The sequence below is a fragment of the Leptinotarsa decemlineata genome, unplaced genomic scaffold (assembly GCF_025532065.1).
Source record: "Leptinotarsa decemlineata unplaced genomic scaffold, Ldec_3_MD MMD2_P_RNA_scaffold_11, whole genome shotgun sequence".
NCBI classification, from domain to species: Eukaryota; Metazoa; Arthropoda; class Insecta; order Coleoptera; family Chrysomelidae; genus Leptinotarsa; species Leptinotarsa decemlineata.
Genome location: NW_027412525.1, coordinates 5822187 through 5836589, shown reverse-complemented (window position 1 = coordinate 5836589; position 14403 = coordinate 5822187). Strand labels below are relative to the sequence as shown.

The 14403-nt window shown below is 30.6% G+C and overlaps 2 protein-coding genes across 3 annotated transcripts in view; one reads left to right on the top strand and one right to left on the bottom strand.

Annotated features, from left to right (window-relative positions):
• LOC111507540 (uncharacterized) overlaps positions 1-1923 on the bottom strand; it is a 209820-nt gene extending 207897 nt beyond the window's left edge. The window contains exon 1 of one of the 2 annotated variants that reach the window (XM_074170429.1): positions 1716-1923. The gene's annotated coding sequence lies outside the window, so the exon portion shown is untranslated. The remainder of the gene's footprint in view (positions 1-1715) is intronic. The other variant, XM_074170435.1, reaches the window with a different exon arrangement.
• Positions 1924-3388: 1465 nt separating this feature from the next.
• LOC111507538 (zinc finger matrin-type protein 5) lies at positions 3389-10777 on the top strand. The gene is made up of 3 exons (XM_074170396.1): positions 3389-3703; positions 8809-8949; positions 10522-10777. Exons 1-3 carry the CDS (start codon positions 3577-3579, stop codon positions 10755-10757), a joined length of 504 nt encoding a protein of 167 aa, XP_074026497.1. The 5' UTR covers positions 3389-3576; the 3' UTR covers positions 10758-10777.
• The last annotated feature ends 3626 nt before the right edge of the window (positions 10778-14403 follow it).

Below are 14403 nucleotides of genomic sequence, written 5' to 3'. Positions count from 1 at the left end.
CTAAATGAAGTTTGTCATGTTCCTCTTAGGGATCAAACTAGGATTACAATTAGTTAGTTTTCGGCGCTGACAATTGCTTTCGTAAACAAGATTTTCAGTATTATAGGTATTTATTAAAAATAATAGACCAGTTGATATTTAACAATGTAAACAATTCAAATTGAAGGGGTTATATTTTTAGGAGTGATTAATTTTTGGGAAAGAAAGTTTTTGGCTTTCTACTACTCCATCTTTCTACTACTCCACTTTTCGTCTCAGTTTCTTAATCAATAAAACGAATTTTGAAAATAAAATAAATGCAGATTTCTAAATGACCTCAACTGCTGAAAGAGACATAAAATTTTTCAAGGAATTCTTCGAATTATTTTTATTTCCATATTTTATTTCGTAAGAAAGTGACCTTTGAAACCGCAGAAAGTAGGGATTTGCCACGAAGTTTTTCACTTCACATTATCAGGCGAGTTCATAAAATATATTTACTCAAATGAAAGCTTACCTTGATATAAAAAATAACATATGGTATTCACTGCAGTTGAAAATGGATACAGTTACTGGAAAAATTCTATTAGGTTTATACTTTTTTCATGAAATGAGAAATAAACCTTGCAGGTAGAAAATGTTGCAGGTCGGGTCTGACAAAGATGGATTTAAGAAAAGAAAACCCTATACATATCCTCATACATTTCAAAATTTTAAATAAGTAACTTTCATTTATCCAGTAGGTAAGGGCATTTTTTGTTGAATTATATTTGTTATTTTGGTCAAGTTTATTGAAAATATTTGATTTTAATCAAATCAATGTTGCATCCTTAGCAAGTCATGTAATAATTTTCTATGAATTTGTTTGAATTCCTTTTGATAAATACGTTTTCTCTCAGGTAAGTATACCTTTTTTACAATCTTAGAAATCAATTTACATATCAGTATCAATATTATTGAATAACTAATTTTTTTGATAATTGTTGAAATTGATCTATGGTCCGATTTTAGTAATTATGTATTTACTATCATGCAAAATATCTACGAGTAATAAACTCATGTGAGCAACAAAAGATGTAATTTTGATGAGTTATAAAGGCAAGAGAAGTTTAATGAGTGAATTTCTATTTCGATGTGGGAATCAACAAATTACCAGAATATATAAAATGTTAACCGTTATAACAGGAATGGTAAAACACTTCAGTAAAAAAAATTTCAACATATTGTTTAGTAATTAATACAAAACTAGAAAACGTTTTCCTAAAAATTAAAATATAATATACAGAAACTCTAATTAACTCAATCAATGTGTGAATATTACTGGTTTTTTCCACCACCAAACCGTTAATTTAAAACCCCGACACATGTTTCGATCACCAAGTGACCATCTTCAAGAGGAAGATTAATTTCTTCTTGAAGATGGTCACGTGTCGAAGTGTTTAAATAAAAAATAATAGTCTGCTGTTGATAAAAAACTCCAGTAATATTCCTTACTACGCCAAAGGTTCCAAACAGTGCATCACAAGTAGATTAAATGTGTATTTATTAAGAGCAAGGTATCTACAACCCATTCAAAATTGTATTAATCACATTATTTTAAAATTTATTAGGTATTTCTTTGTTATTTTATTATGATAATAGATTTTTGGGATTTACTTTCATAAGGCTACTAGATGATTTTATTTAAAAAAATTCAAAAATTGAGTTTTTCATGTAAGAAAACAAAATATACTCACCTACCTAATTTGTTTCTATTCTGTTCTAATTTGTCAGTTTCATAACAAACAAAAATCGGCCTATTTAGCTCAGAAGGGAAGTCTTCAAACGTTATTAAAATCCCAAATGCAAATCTCAAGTTTTTTAGTCTTCATTAGGTTTAACAACTTCTGAACATTCACTCACGCACTACACAGAAATACCAAACACAACTAAAATGTAAACAGAAGAATTAAACCAAGCTTTTCATAAATAACGTCCTGTTGGCAGTTGTTTCTCTCCATTTCATTATGACATACATTTACCATCTCTTCCTGTATTGTTTGTTGTCTACCTATAATGAAATCCACTCTTCATGTTGACATCATTTCCACAGATGTCACGTCAGTCTTTCTATGTAGAAAAGAACGTTCAGTAGTTCAGTACGTCAACGGTTCAGTACGGTTCAGTACCGATAAGTACGTTCAGTACTTATCGGTTTTCGTTTTCGTACGTTATCATATGAGGCATCTCGATTGGCGTTTGGAATCATCAGCGCCTGATGTTAAACTGACAACAATTTGTAAATTAGATATATTTTTGAGCACAGCTAGCTGGTTGATTACCTTCTATTTGGTTGTTTCAAAGGTTTTTTCCTTTTTTATGAGTCCATTTTAAACTGTAATACTGGTATCTCAGTATTGTCAGCTCGAGATTCGATGAAGTAGACAAAGACCGTTTTTGCCTGGTCCTGATTGGCGAAGGTTCTCCAATGAGAAAGATATCGAATTGCTTTCGGACGGTAGTTTGTGGAACGTGTGAAACGTGCTGACGCAATTTTTGGTACATATCGTCGATTTTACTTGAATAGAACTGGCCGATACTTGATGAAAATCCATATAAAAACTAATTAATACAGTTTATTTATAAAGAGTTTTACAAAACCCGCGATACGTGTTTCGGTATACAATAGTTCTCTCAAGCGTGAACTAGTTTATGCAAAAATTTCTATCGATCGGTAAAATCGTGGAGCACCCAATTTTTGATGTCTTTAACCTTTCCAATTCGTTTTAAACCACCAAAAACCGCATAAGAGCTGAAGTCCAGTTCTTTCACCATCACAGGCGCCGTTTGTGTCTGCACCAGGATCATGAAATCCTCGTTTTGATTACTGTAGGTCGAACACTTCAGGTCTCATCTTCCGACCTGAAGGTCATGAGTTCAATCCCAGATATTTTTCTCTAGATAATTTATCTTGTTGAAGCTGTGATGATTCTGCAACGTTACATGGCTGACGGGCTGCGGATTGCCATTGTGCTCCTTAGGTTGCTCGGGAAGTTGAAAGTTATAAACATTTCTACCCAAGGCTAATTACCAATATAGTCGACGCCGATGACATTCAAAAATTGACGAACACGGAAAATTTATTGACTATTTCGATATCGAGAGTGATTCTGTTCCTTTCCATAAGTTTTCTCAACCTAAAACTGTCCATCTTTTTCGGAAATGTTTTGATCTTCCAGATGATTCCAAGATGGAGATGATTCATGGAGTTGAATAAAATGAATAATCTTAGAATCAAAATTTTCAATCGTTTCGCTTTTTCGTTACTCGCCTGCTCGTGGCAGATGTTTGTCTTTATACAAGTGAACAGATCTTAGCCACAGAACATCACATTTATCTATCTGTACAAAAATTCTGTTTTGTGGTTCCGTGTCGAAAGTAATAATAACCAACCTCAAATAGTTATAAATAATGAACTCACAAAGAGCCATAGAAATTGTAGTACATATTTGTATCATGTTATTTGCAGTACATACTTGATAGCTAAATCAGATTTTATCTTTTCGAAAATAGTAAACAGTGGTGTAATTTGAAATTGAACATATTTCAAAAATCGTCATGGGACGCAGGTATTATTGTGATTATTGTGACAAAAACTTCATAGATGATCTAGAAGCTAGAAGAAAACATTTACAAAGTTCTCATCACATAAAACTGAGAAATATGCATTATGAAGCCTGTAGAGGTTTGTATATAAAATCTGTAAATATGCATGCTATTCACATAATAATTTTATTCAAATTGATAGAGGATTATTTTTAGGAGAGATTTATTTTTGGGATTGGGAGGTTTTGGCTTTCTACTTCTCCATTTTCATACATAAAAAATGTGGAATCTTCCAAAGAAGGGTAGAAGCAATTTATTTCATAATAAACTCTATACAAATATGTGTAGTTCATGCAAAGAAGTAACATTCAGGCATAAACTGGAAGAAAAAGCTCTCTTGAAATATGTACTTTCATATAAACATTGAATTACACAAAAGAAAAAATACTTGCGAAACAACTACTTTCATATGAACGTTGACTTATACAAAAACAAATTGTATCAGATACCATTCACAGGATTGCTATACAATATAGTGTATGAAGGAGGTAAAATTTCACTTACGTAGAACACTGTCATCCCCAAAGGGAGACATTCAATGTTTAGGAATACTACATTTGCCACTCCAGCACTAATTTCAAGTTTTTTAGTCTTTATTCGGAATTTAATGCTTCATCTCATAATGTTATTCAGGTTGGTGCTGAAGAGGTAATAAGGCAAGTGCCTTGTGTAAAACGTATGTGACTTTCTCTTCAAAGTTAAGTTCAAAGTGAAGGAAGAATACAATATTTAATATTAAATGATGCAGAATTTTATGCTGTTTATTTGAAACTAGTGGATGAAGTTTGCTAAAAGAGTTTAAATGAACTGCATTAACATTTAATTTATTGCAGTGCCTACAAAAAGTGTATAAAAAAAAGGCAATTGTGCTAAGTATTCAAAATAAAAAGTTATTCGCTTATCTTCGATTTTTTTATACGGACGAATTTCATAGTCCAGGTGCTTAAGGATTATTTTAACTATAAATTATGGAATGTGTCACCTGTAAAGAAACTTCTTCTGAACCGACTCTAGCATGTGTTAGCTGTCAAAGACCCACTCATAGAGAATGTTCGGGCCTGAACGCTAGTGAGATGAAGGTGATGGACCTAAAGGGTAAAAGAATTCTCAAGTTCTACTGTGAGGATTGTCAAAACGGAATTCGACTCGTTCCCAAATTAATTGTTAAAATGGACAACTTGGAAGCTGAGATAGAGAAATTGAAAAATTCAGCAGTTTCAGTAAAACCTGTTACGGAAGAAATGCAAAGTAGAGAAGACTGGATTTGTGAGATGGTGGACCGACAATCGCGCACTTCAAACATTATTATCTTCAATATTAATGAATCAAAATTGAAAACTCAACCGGAAAGAATGTCTGAAGATATCAAATCTGTGGAAAATGTTCTGAAAAATTATAACAATATTGATAAGAGTCAGTTGAAAATGTTCAGGCTGGGAAAGTATACTGCTAATAAAATTAGACCCATATATTAAAATCATCAGATGATGCAAAGTTCATCTTGAAAAATAAACATTTTTGTGATATTCCCAGTATCAGAATATATGGAGATCAAACTAAGGTACAGCGTGCATATTTTCAACTTATTAAGGAAAATCTGAAAAATATGATTGAAAATGGTTACAATAATAAAACAATTAAATTTATAAACAATAAACCAACTATTGTGGATAAACAGGATCTAAAAACTGGTCAGTAAGCCCTAATATACCATATAATTCAGGTATTATCAATTTTAATGCTCAAAGCATTGTAAAAAATCGTGATCAAATTCAAGAATGTATTGCGTGCTACTATCCTAAGCTCATTTTACTGAGTGAAACCAGAACTACCATAGATATTGAAGATAACGAAATTTGCATTAATAATTATAATTATGTTCGCTGTGACTCTAATAGTAGATTTACGGGTGGTGTTATTTTGTATATTAGAAATGACATTCATTATTCTGTATTCAAAACATTCAAACTACAAGATAACTATTGGTGCACAATATTAAGAATTGATTTCATTACGAAAATTTATTTTGTTGGATGTTTGTATCATTCACCATCAAGTTCTAATGCAAAATTTATTGAGGATTTGGAATATATTTGCGATAGTCTGTTCACTTCGAATAAAAATTGCATTGTAGTTGGAGATTTTAATGTAGATCTGCTTACTAATTCTTTTTATGGTGAGAAAATGAAAAACCTTCTACTTTCATATGAAATTGAACAATGTGTAAATGATCCCACCTGAGTTACAAATACTAGCGAAACACTAGTTGATTATGTCTTGAGTAATCTCAATAATTTAAAAACTGAAGTTCATAATTGCCCCAAAATCACTGATCACTCGATAATATCAGTCAATTCAATTAATAGCATCAAATTTGAAGTTAATGTGAAGCAATTCAGAAAACTTAATGTTAAAAATTTAGATAATATTAAAATTAGTCTTATGATGCAAACTTTCAATTTGGACTCCGCTAATGTTGAAATTATTTATCGCGATCTCTTGGAAAAATGTGAAAAAGTAATCAACGATATGGCGCCTATAGAACAGTGTGTATATAAGTCAAATATTCCATGGTTCGATTATGAAGTATTTGATAAAATTCAATTAAGGGACAGAGCTTACAGAGATTTCCGAAATAACTCTAATAATGAAACTCAAAGTAAATGGCAAATTTTCAAACAGTTTAGAAATGAGGTGACAAACCTTCTGAAAGTAAAGAAAAGGCAGTACTATTTTGATAAGATTGATATATTCAGAAACAATCCAAAAGAAATGTGGAAAACACTAAAAAAATTAGTTAATAAAAATGATCTGAACACTCCACTCAATATAATTTTTGATACGTTAGATGGGCAAAAAACTATAAAAGACAACTTAGAAATAGCACAAAGTTTTAATCACTACTTTATTGAAAGCATTCACAGTATAGTTCATAGTATAAATAATAATGAAGACTGGACCAACATAAATAATAATATATACATGCCATTCGATAAATTTGAAGTACTCAAAAGTTTTTGAAGTACGAAAAATAATCCGCGGCATGAACAATAAATTTTCTATTCATGAAATATTGAACTGTAGGATGCTAAAGGAGATATTTGAAACTATAAGACATGCTATTCTAAATTTCGTTAATACATCGTTAACTACTGGTGAAATTCCACAAAGTTTGAAAATTAGCACTATTGTACCAATTCAAAAAGTTCCTAATACCAATAAAGCTGATGAATTTCGCCCAATCAATACATTACCACCTATCGAAAAATTACTCGAAGTGGCTGTATACGATCAGTTATTACATCATGTTGAGTCAAATTGTATTTTAATGAATAATCAGTCAGGATTTCGAAAACAGTTTTCATGCGAGTCCGCGTTACAATTAACTTTATGCCATATAAAAACTCAATTGGATAATAATAAATATGTAATTACTGTGTTCCTTGATCTGAAGATAGTATTCGAAACCATTGATCGTAAAATATTGTTGGTTAAACTCAAGCAATATGGGATAAGGGGCAAGGTATACCAATGGCTAAATAACTACCTCCAGCAACGAAGCCAAAGGGTACGTTTCAAGTCTGAAGTTTCGTCTGAGTTAGATAATGATGTTGGCATTCCACAGGGAAGTGTTTTGGGCCCATTATTGTTTCTACAATAATGTTTCTAATAATTAATGATATTAACCTCTTTGTGGAATGCGAATTCATTAGCCTCTTTGCTGATGATACCTTAATTGCTTGTAGTGACGTCTGCCTAGATACGGCTATTCAAAAAATGAATAATGTTTTACAATCAATTAGCAAGTATTTGAGTTTGAATAAATTGAAATTGAATATGTCTAAAAGTCAGGCTATGATATTCACAAGTAAATAAAGATATGATACCATTAATATTAATAGCCTTAACCTAAACATCGATAATGAACAAATTGAAATTGTATCGAATATCAAGTATTTGGGCTTCCAGTTGGATAACTTTCTGAACTTCAATACCCATTTCAATTATATTCATAAAAAAATTTCAAAAAAACTTTATTTTTTCCCTCGTATAGCCCAGGAATTATCAACCGAAACAAAAATCACGGTATATAATTCAATTATTCAGCCGCATTTTGATTATTGCTCATCAGCCCTGTTTTTGTTTGATCTTACTAAGCTGAATATGCTACAAAAACTTCAAAATCGTGGCATGAGAATAATTCTGAGAACTAATCGTCTCACCCCCATCTATGTTAGCAACGCTTAATCGGTTCTCAGTCGAAAAAAGAATGTATTATTTCACAATGATTTTTGTATATTAAATATTGAATAACCTGGCTCCTGTTTACTTTCATACATTTATAATATTGAATAGAGACATTCACACTTATAACACTTGGTGAAAAAATGACATTCACATTATCAGCACTGCTTATCGAAGTACTATGAACTCTTTATTTTTCAAAGGTTTCCAAGAATTTAATAAACTACCAGACTTCATTAAAACATCATCATCGTTGAATTTGTTTAAAAAACAATTGAAAGAACTTATTAAGATGAAATAGATATCGCACTGAAAGCAATTCTTGTAATTCTACTAATTCTATTAATTCTATTTTCAAATTTGTGATTTTCGTATATTATTTTTGCATTGTATTTCTTTTTTTTGTGTTTGTCTAATGTTGTATATATACACCGTTGATTTAATTGGGATATATATGTATATTAGGGTTACCTATTTTTAAATAAAGATCTATCTATCTATCTATTTCGAAACATCTGATGTTCGCCATGGAGGACGACAATGTTTCATGTAAATCAAATTTTACCTCTTTTATACACTATATTGTGTTGCAATTCTGTGGTTAAGTGGAAGAACAAACCTGTAGTGTTCTAACCTGCAGTTTTGAACTTTGTTTTTTTTTCGTTATATTCTATTTCACCCAATTTAGACCATATTATTATTATTATAGAAGTTGTTGTTTCTAAACTGTTTTTTCTTTCCTGTAATTCAATGTTTATATGGGAGTAGTTGTTTCAAGGGGTTACTTTTTTGCATGAACTACATATTATCTTTTTATAGAGTTTATTCTGAAATGAATTGCATTCTTTCTGCAGAAGATTCCCACATATATAAAGAAGTACAAAGATGAAAAAGTAGAAAGCCAAAATCTTACTTTCTAAAATAGTTTTATTTTTTCAGAACCAGAAACAGTGTTGAAGGAAGAATTGTTAAAAACTCCTTGCAGAAGATTCTTTCAATATGAAGGAGGTTGTCCGTTTGAGGGAATTTGTCGGTATACACATTATTCTCCCGAAGAACTTTGTGAACTTAGACAACAAGGTATGTATAGTATGTATGTCGTACTGAATACCCACTCATTCTAGTATGTCAAAGGAAGTAAACTGTTTTCAATAACATTTATTTGTTATTTGATATTTGGAAATTGATATTTGTTTTTATTCTGGACTTCCAATGTATTAGTTTCTCAAGAAAAATTGAACATGAACATACTTTTGGTTATTTATAATTATGGAATGAGTTTTCTGTTTAGAGACTTCGTCAGGACGTTAAAATGAAATACAATAGAAAATAACTAAAAAAATGGATAATACTTACAAGTATTCTTTTTATAATTGAAAATTGAATGTTGATTAATTGTTTTTACGAAATTGGCGCATTGATGTTAACAATGTCATAATTTTCTGACATCTGATATAACTAATCTCATGTTCAAAGTTTACTGTAATGACAAGAGTGAAATTATCAGTGAAAGAATTTCTATTTCATAAATGCTCATTGAATGAATTTTATACGTGTGACTATTTTAAATTGAGAATATTATCGAGATTTATATATATCTAATAAATAATGGTAAATTATACTTAGATTTTCAATGTCTGTTTTTATGTTCATATTATTAGCATTTTTGTTAATTAAGACCATTTTTCAAAAAGTCTTCTGAACATTTTTTTTTCTAAACATAAAACTTTTGCTTTATTTATATAAAGCTATAAGCATTATCATTTGTACTTTCTGTCGAACTGACAATAGTAAAAATTTTAAGTGATTTTTCTGGAAAAGAATTTTCTATTAGAATATTTTCCAATAACAGTATTTTTTTTTGTTTCAGTTAGGGACGAACTAGTTTTTGATTTTTTTTTTCAGACAGAGAATTAGATTTATTTTCATTGAATTTTTTATGAAACGAATTGAAATTTATATATCTTATACAATGTATGAACATCTGCAAGAATCAAAATACAAGATATGTAATGATAATCTCAAAAACCTACGCACATGTATTAAAGTGAAGAAAATGAATTTGTTGTAAGTCATGGAAATTAATAAGTCACTTGAAAACCCAAATAATAAACCTAAACGAGCAACTCGTTTTATGTAGGTCTCCACTCTTGAATTTATAAGTTTGACAATCCCGATAATTTCTGTATTCTCTAGTGTTAATTTTTATAGTTGGCACCCCTGTTTATTTAATTACCTCCACATCCAACGTACCTACTCCTTATAAACATGTTTTTAGATTTCAAATGTATTAGTTTTTATACTTGATAATGGGATAAAATCCGAAACCGGCCGTAAAAATAAAATAACTAGTAGCAATTAGACAAAAGTGTTTTCATTCATTTTATGTATTTCCACAAAATAAATAAGTCATCAATAACATAAATGTACAAACGCCATAGAAGCAGTTGAAGCGTTCAAAACCATGTTTCGGAGGTGTCTCAAGAGGAATGGAAAAACTGCTTTGACAATTGGTTTGAACGATTGCCAAAGTGTATTGATCGTCAAGGGATATATTTCGAAAAACAATTAAGCCATTTCAATTTGAAAAAATTTTTGTTATTATTTGCTATTCTCGAAATATAAATAGTACCCCTCGTATATTTTTTACAGTTGAATATTCTCAAGAGTTGAAAAGGAAGAAAATGGAACTAATGGCAGAAGTACCATCTCTGGGTTCATGGATACAAAAATACAACGAAACAAGTAACAAAGAAGATGGAGATAATATTCGGACTTTCTGGATATATCCTGAAAATTTGGAAAATAGAATAGATCTACCACCTTCACTAATCAAATTTAAGCCTGAACATTTTTATGATGATAATTTTGAAGAATGGGGAAAATAAATATTGCTGCTTGTTCAGAATTGATTTTCTCTATTTATTGCTCAAACTTGTAATTATTTTTTTTTTAAATATTTGTTTATTGATCAGATATAGTCATATTGACTTCAGTTCAGAATCAGGCGTTTCTATTAAAAACGCATTTACAAAGATATATAATAATGTCTAGACGAGAAAAGAGTTGCTAGTTTTGAAATTTGCAAACACAATCACAGTACATTAAAATCTTTACTTATAATTTTTATGAAATTTCCCAACTGACATTAAACATAAATGGGATTTACCAATTAAGAGCTGTTTGGAGATTTCTCAAATTTTAAAATCTCTAATCTGACTCATTTCAAGTAATTTTCATATAACTTAATCAGTATTGGTTAATCAAGAGTCTTTTGATATGATATTAATACAGCCAGCCCTATTAGTTGCATTCAAAAATTCTACTTCTCACAGGGGTCCTTAGAAGCGGACGCTGAACAGGTAATTCAGTCTCCCAAATTTTTTGTGAACACTTTGCAATCACATAGTTACAAGAATCACAGTAAACGTTTACAAGGAGAAAATGAATGATCACTAGTATATAATCATGTGAAATCAATGTAAGAAATTATTTGCAGAATCTAATGAAAATTTACACACTTTCTAAAGGTTTGTGGTCCTTCGAAAAATAGCCAAAATAGCTATTAGGACACAATTACATTTTTTCTTAAACCAAATTAGATGCAGAAATAATGAGTAACCAGTGCAGTGAGTGTCACATTTATTTTACTTAATTTTGATCAGTGACTAAACTACGTTTTAAAGAGAACTACGCGTTTGCAATTCAAATTTATGGAAATTTATTTGGAAGAATGGACTCGGGAAGTTTATTCGTCAAAGATACCGTTCTACGAATTGAAGAATTCATAGAAAGTGTAGTTTGAGATGTTTCGAGGATACGTATTGAGGTAGACCTCAAACTGATGTGCAACTACAATTACTGATGAGGGTTTATTATGTTGAAACGTTTTAAATATTTAAAAATATGTTGATTTCAGAAAGTCCCGCAATTCATACCTTGACTGATCTCTTGTTTTATTCAAAGAAATCTACACTGAATCTAATGATAATAATGATGTATTTTTCTTGATATTGCATTTTAATTCGTTATGAAATTGGCTGATACTTGATGAAAATCCATAATAAATTAAAGTAATGCTTTATTGTGAGAATATGTGTTGTACCCAAATATTTTGAAATAATTGAGTACAATTGATTCGAACTAATTTTTATTTTTAATGTTATGATATCAATCATCAAACTCATTCGAAGTTGAAAAAGTCAGAGATTGCATTCTAAGAAATAGTAAAGTAAATTTTATTCAGTTAAGCATAATCTACAATATGAATTCAAAATTAAAACTAGATAACTTGAGAAACTAGAAGAAAAAAAAAGGAAAAAACTAAGTAAAACTGGAAATTGAGTCCAGGCTGAGCTACCTAAGCAGTGCTTGAAAATAATTCCCAAATTTCTGCCACCGCAGTTGTCGATTGATTGGTCAAACCACCAATACTGACATAAAAAACTTGGCAAGTTGACTTGGGTGTCACACCAATAGGTGGTTCCACTTATGTTTCGCTTGCGTTTACGCAGCTATTTTTATCAAGTACTTTCTTGGTTTTTCTCATTTTGTCTGTACCCATTGGTCCTTCTCAAGGCCAATGATCAGCCAAAAGGGTAGGGGAGCTGGTCTCCAAACCTGAATGAAATTAAGATGGATTTCGTCTCATTTTGTCTTCAATCGAGGACCGCCTGCCTGGTACTGACGATGCCCAATAGGCTGTAACAGCTGTATACCGGTCGCTCTTAAATTGAAATCAATATGGGAATGATCAAAAAGTACTCATCTATTTATTAATATATATATATATATATATATATATATATATATATATATATATATATATATATATATATATATATATATATATGTATATAAAGTGGATAATCTTAGCGACTGGAGAAATGTACTACTGTTAATCTATTTTACCGTATATGTATATATACAGTGTCATCATTAAAGTGCGCACCATATGGGAAACTTTTTTTTCGAAAAGTTTCAATGAAGTTTAACTGCAGCACTTGTTTGTGCTTTAAATTTAACTTGAAATGATGCGGACAACTGCGACCCACTGACGTTCAGTGTTTGCAAATTCAACTTTTTTATGAAAAAAATTGAAAAAGTGCATTTCTAGATCGAATTTAACAAAAAGTTACTTGGAAAAGTTGTGCCTACGGCAATTTTATATCCATATGCCAAGTTTTATGCATCTAGGATAAAGTTAACGTTTTGCTTATTTTTGACAGATATACCCTTTATTTTAATAAACAACTTCGGTTAATTGTCATCAATTCATGTATACATATCAAACTTATCATGAAGTTTAACTTTTCTGATACATTTTTACTCCTACGGATATTTTTTGAGACAACTTAAAAATTTGCTATAAAAATTTTAACATGACTGGTGCAAAGTTTCAATCACTTGGCTATTTTCTTTAACAAACCTTTGATTTCGAAAAAGCAGAGGCAACTAAAAAAAAATGCAAATAATTTCGATAGAACTATTATTATTATTATAAATTTCAAACAACAATAATATAGAAAATACAAATGGGTACAAAAATTCCTTTTTGATCTAAATGGTTGGTTGTCAACCACTTATAGCCCACATTTCAGTATGTCGTCCTTCACGTTCAATACAAATTATGTTCCTTCTACTGACATCTGTAACTGCATTTTTAATAAATCGGGGATTTATATTTGCACAGCACTCGCGAATGGTATTTTCCAGATGTTATAAATATGTCAGTAAATGGTTTACTTCGGTACACTTTTTGTTTCAGGTAACCCCACAAAAAAAAGTCTAAAGGCGTCAAGTCGGGTGATCTAGGTGGCCAATAATGTTCCCAGTTACGTCCAATAACTTTGCCTCTGAACATTTGTTGGAGGGACTGTTTTACAGCAACCGTGTGATGTATTGATGCGCCATCAAGCTGATACCATAGGTCGTATTTAATATTTAAAGGCATATTATCTAAAACTTCACTCACCTCATTATTTAAAAGGTTGAGATAACCGACGGATGATAAATTTTCCCTAAAGAAAAATGACCCAATTATTTTGTCGTTAAGTATCTCACACCATACATTAGTTTTAAAGGAATACTGATCACCACATACAACTGTGAAATTGGGATTTTCTTGGGCCCACCATCGGCAATGGAACTTACCGTTCCATTTGAAGAGAACGTTGCCTCATCTGTTCATAAAATTTTATACGGAAACTTTACATTTTCTTCTATCTCTCCTTGAAACCAGAATGAAAACTCCAAACGGACATCAAAATCTCGTTCTTTTAATGTGTTAATAAATTTTCGCTTGTAAGGCCAAAATTTATTCTTTAATAATTTTTTTTTAACACTTTCTCTTTTGTAATCGGTATTTTTTATAATATCGGTTATGCTTGGTTGCCCGTGTTCAATAACTTTTAAACAAATGTTAAATTGGGCCTCCTCATCATATTTACTTATGGTGATACACTATAAAAATTATTATTAAAAAAGGTCACAACTTAGTTAGGTTGGTCGTGTCGAACAGAATGTTATGTTAAC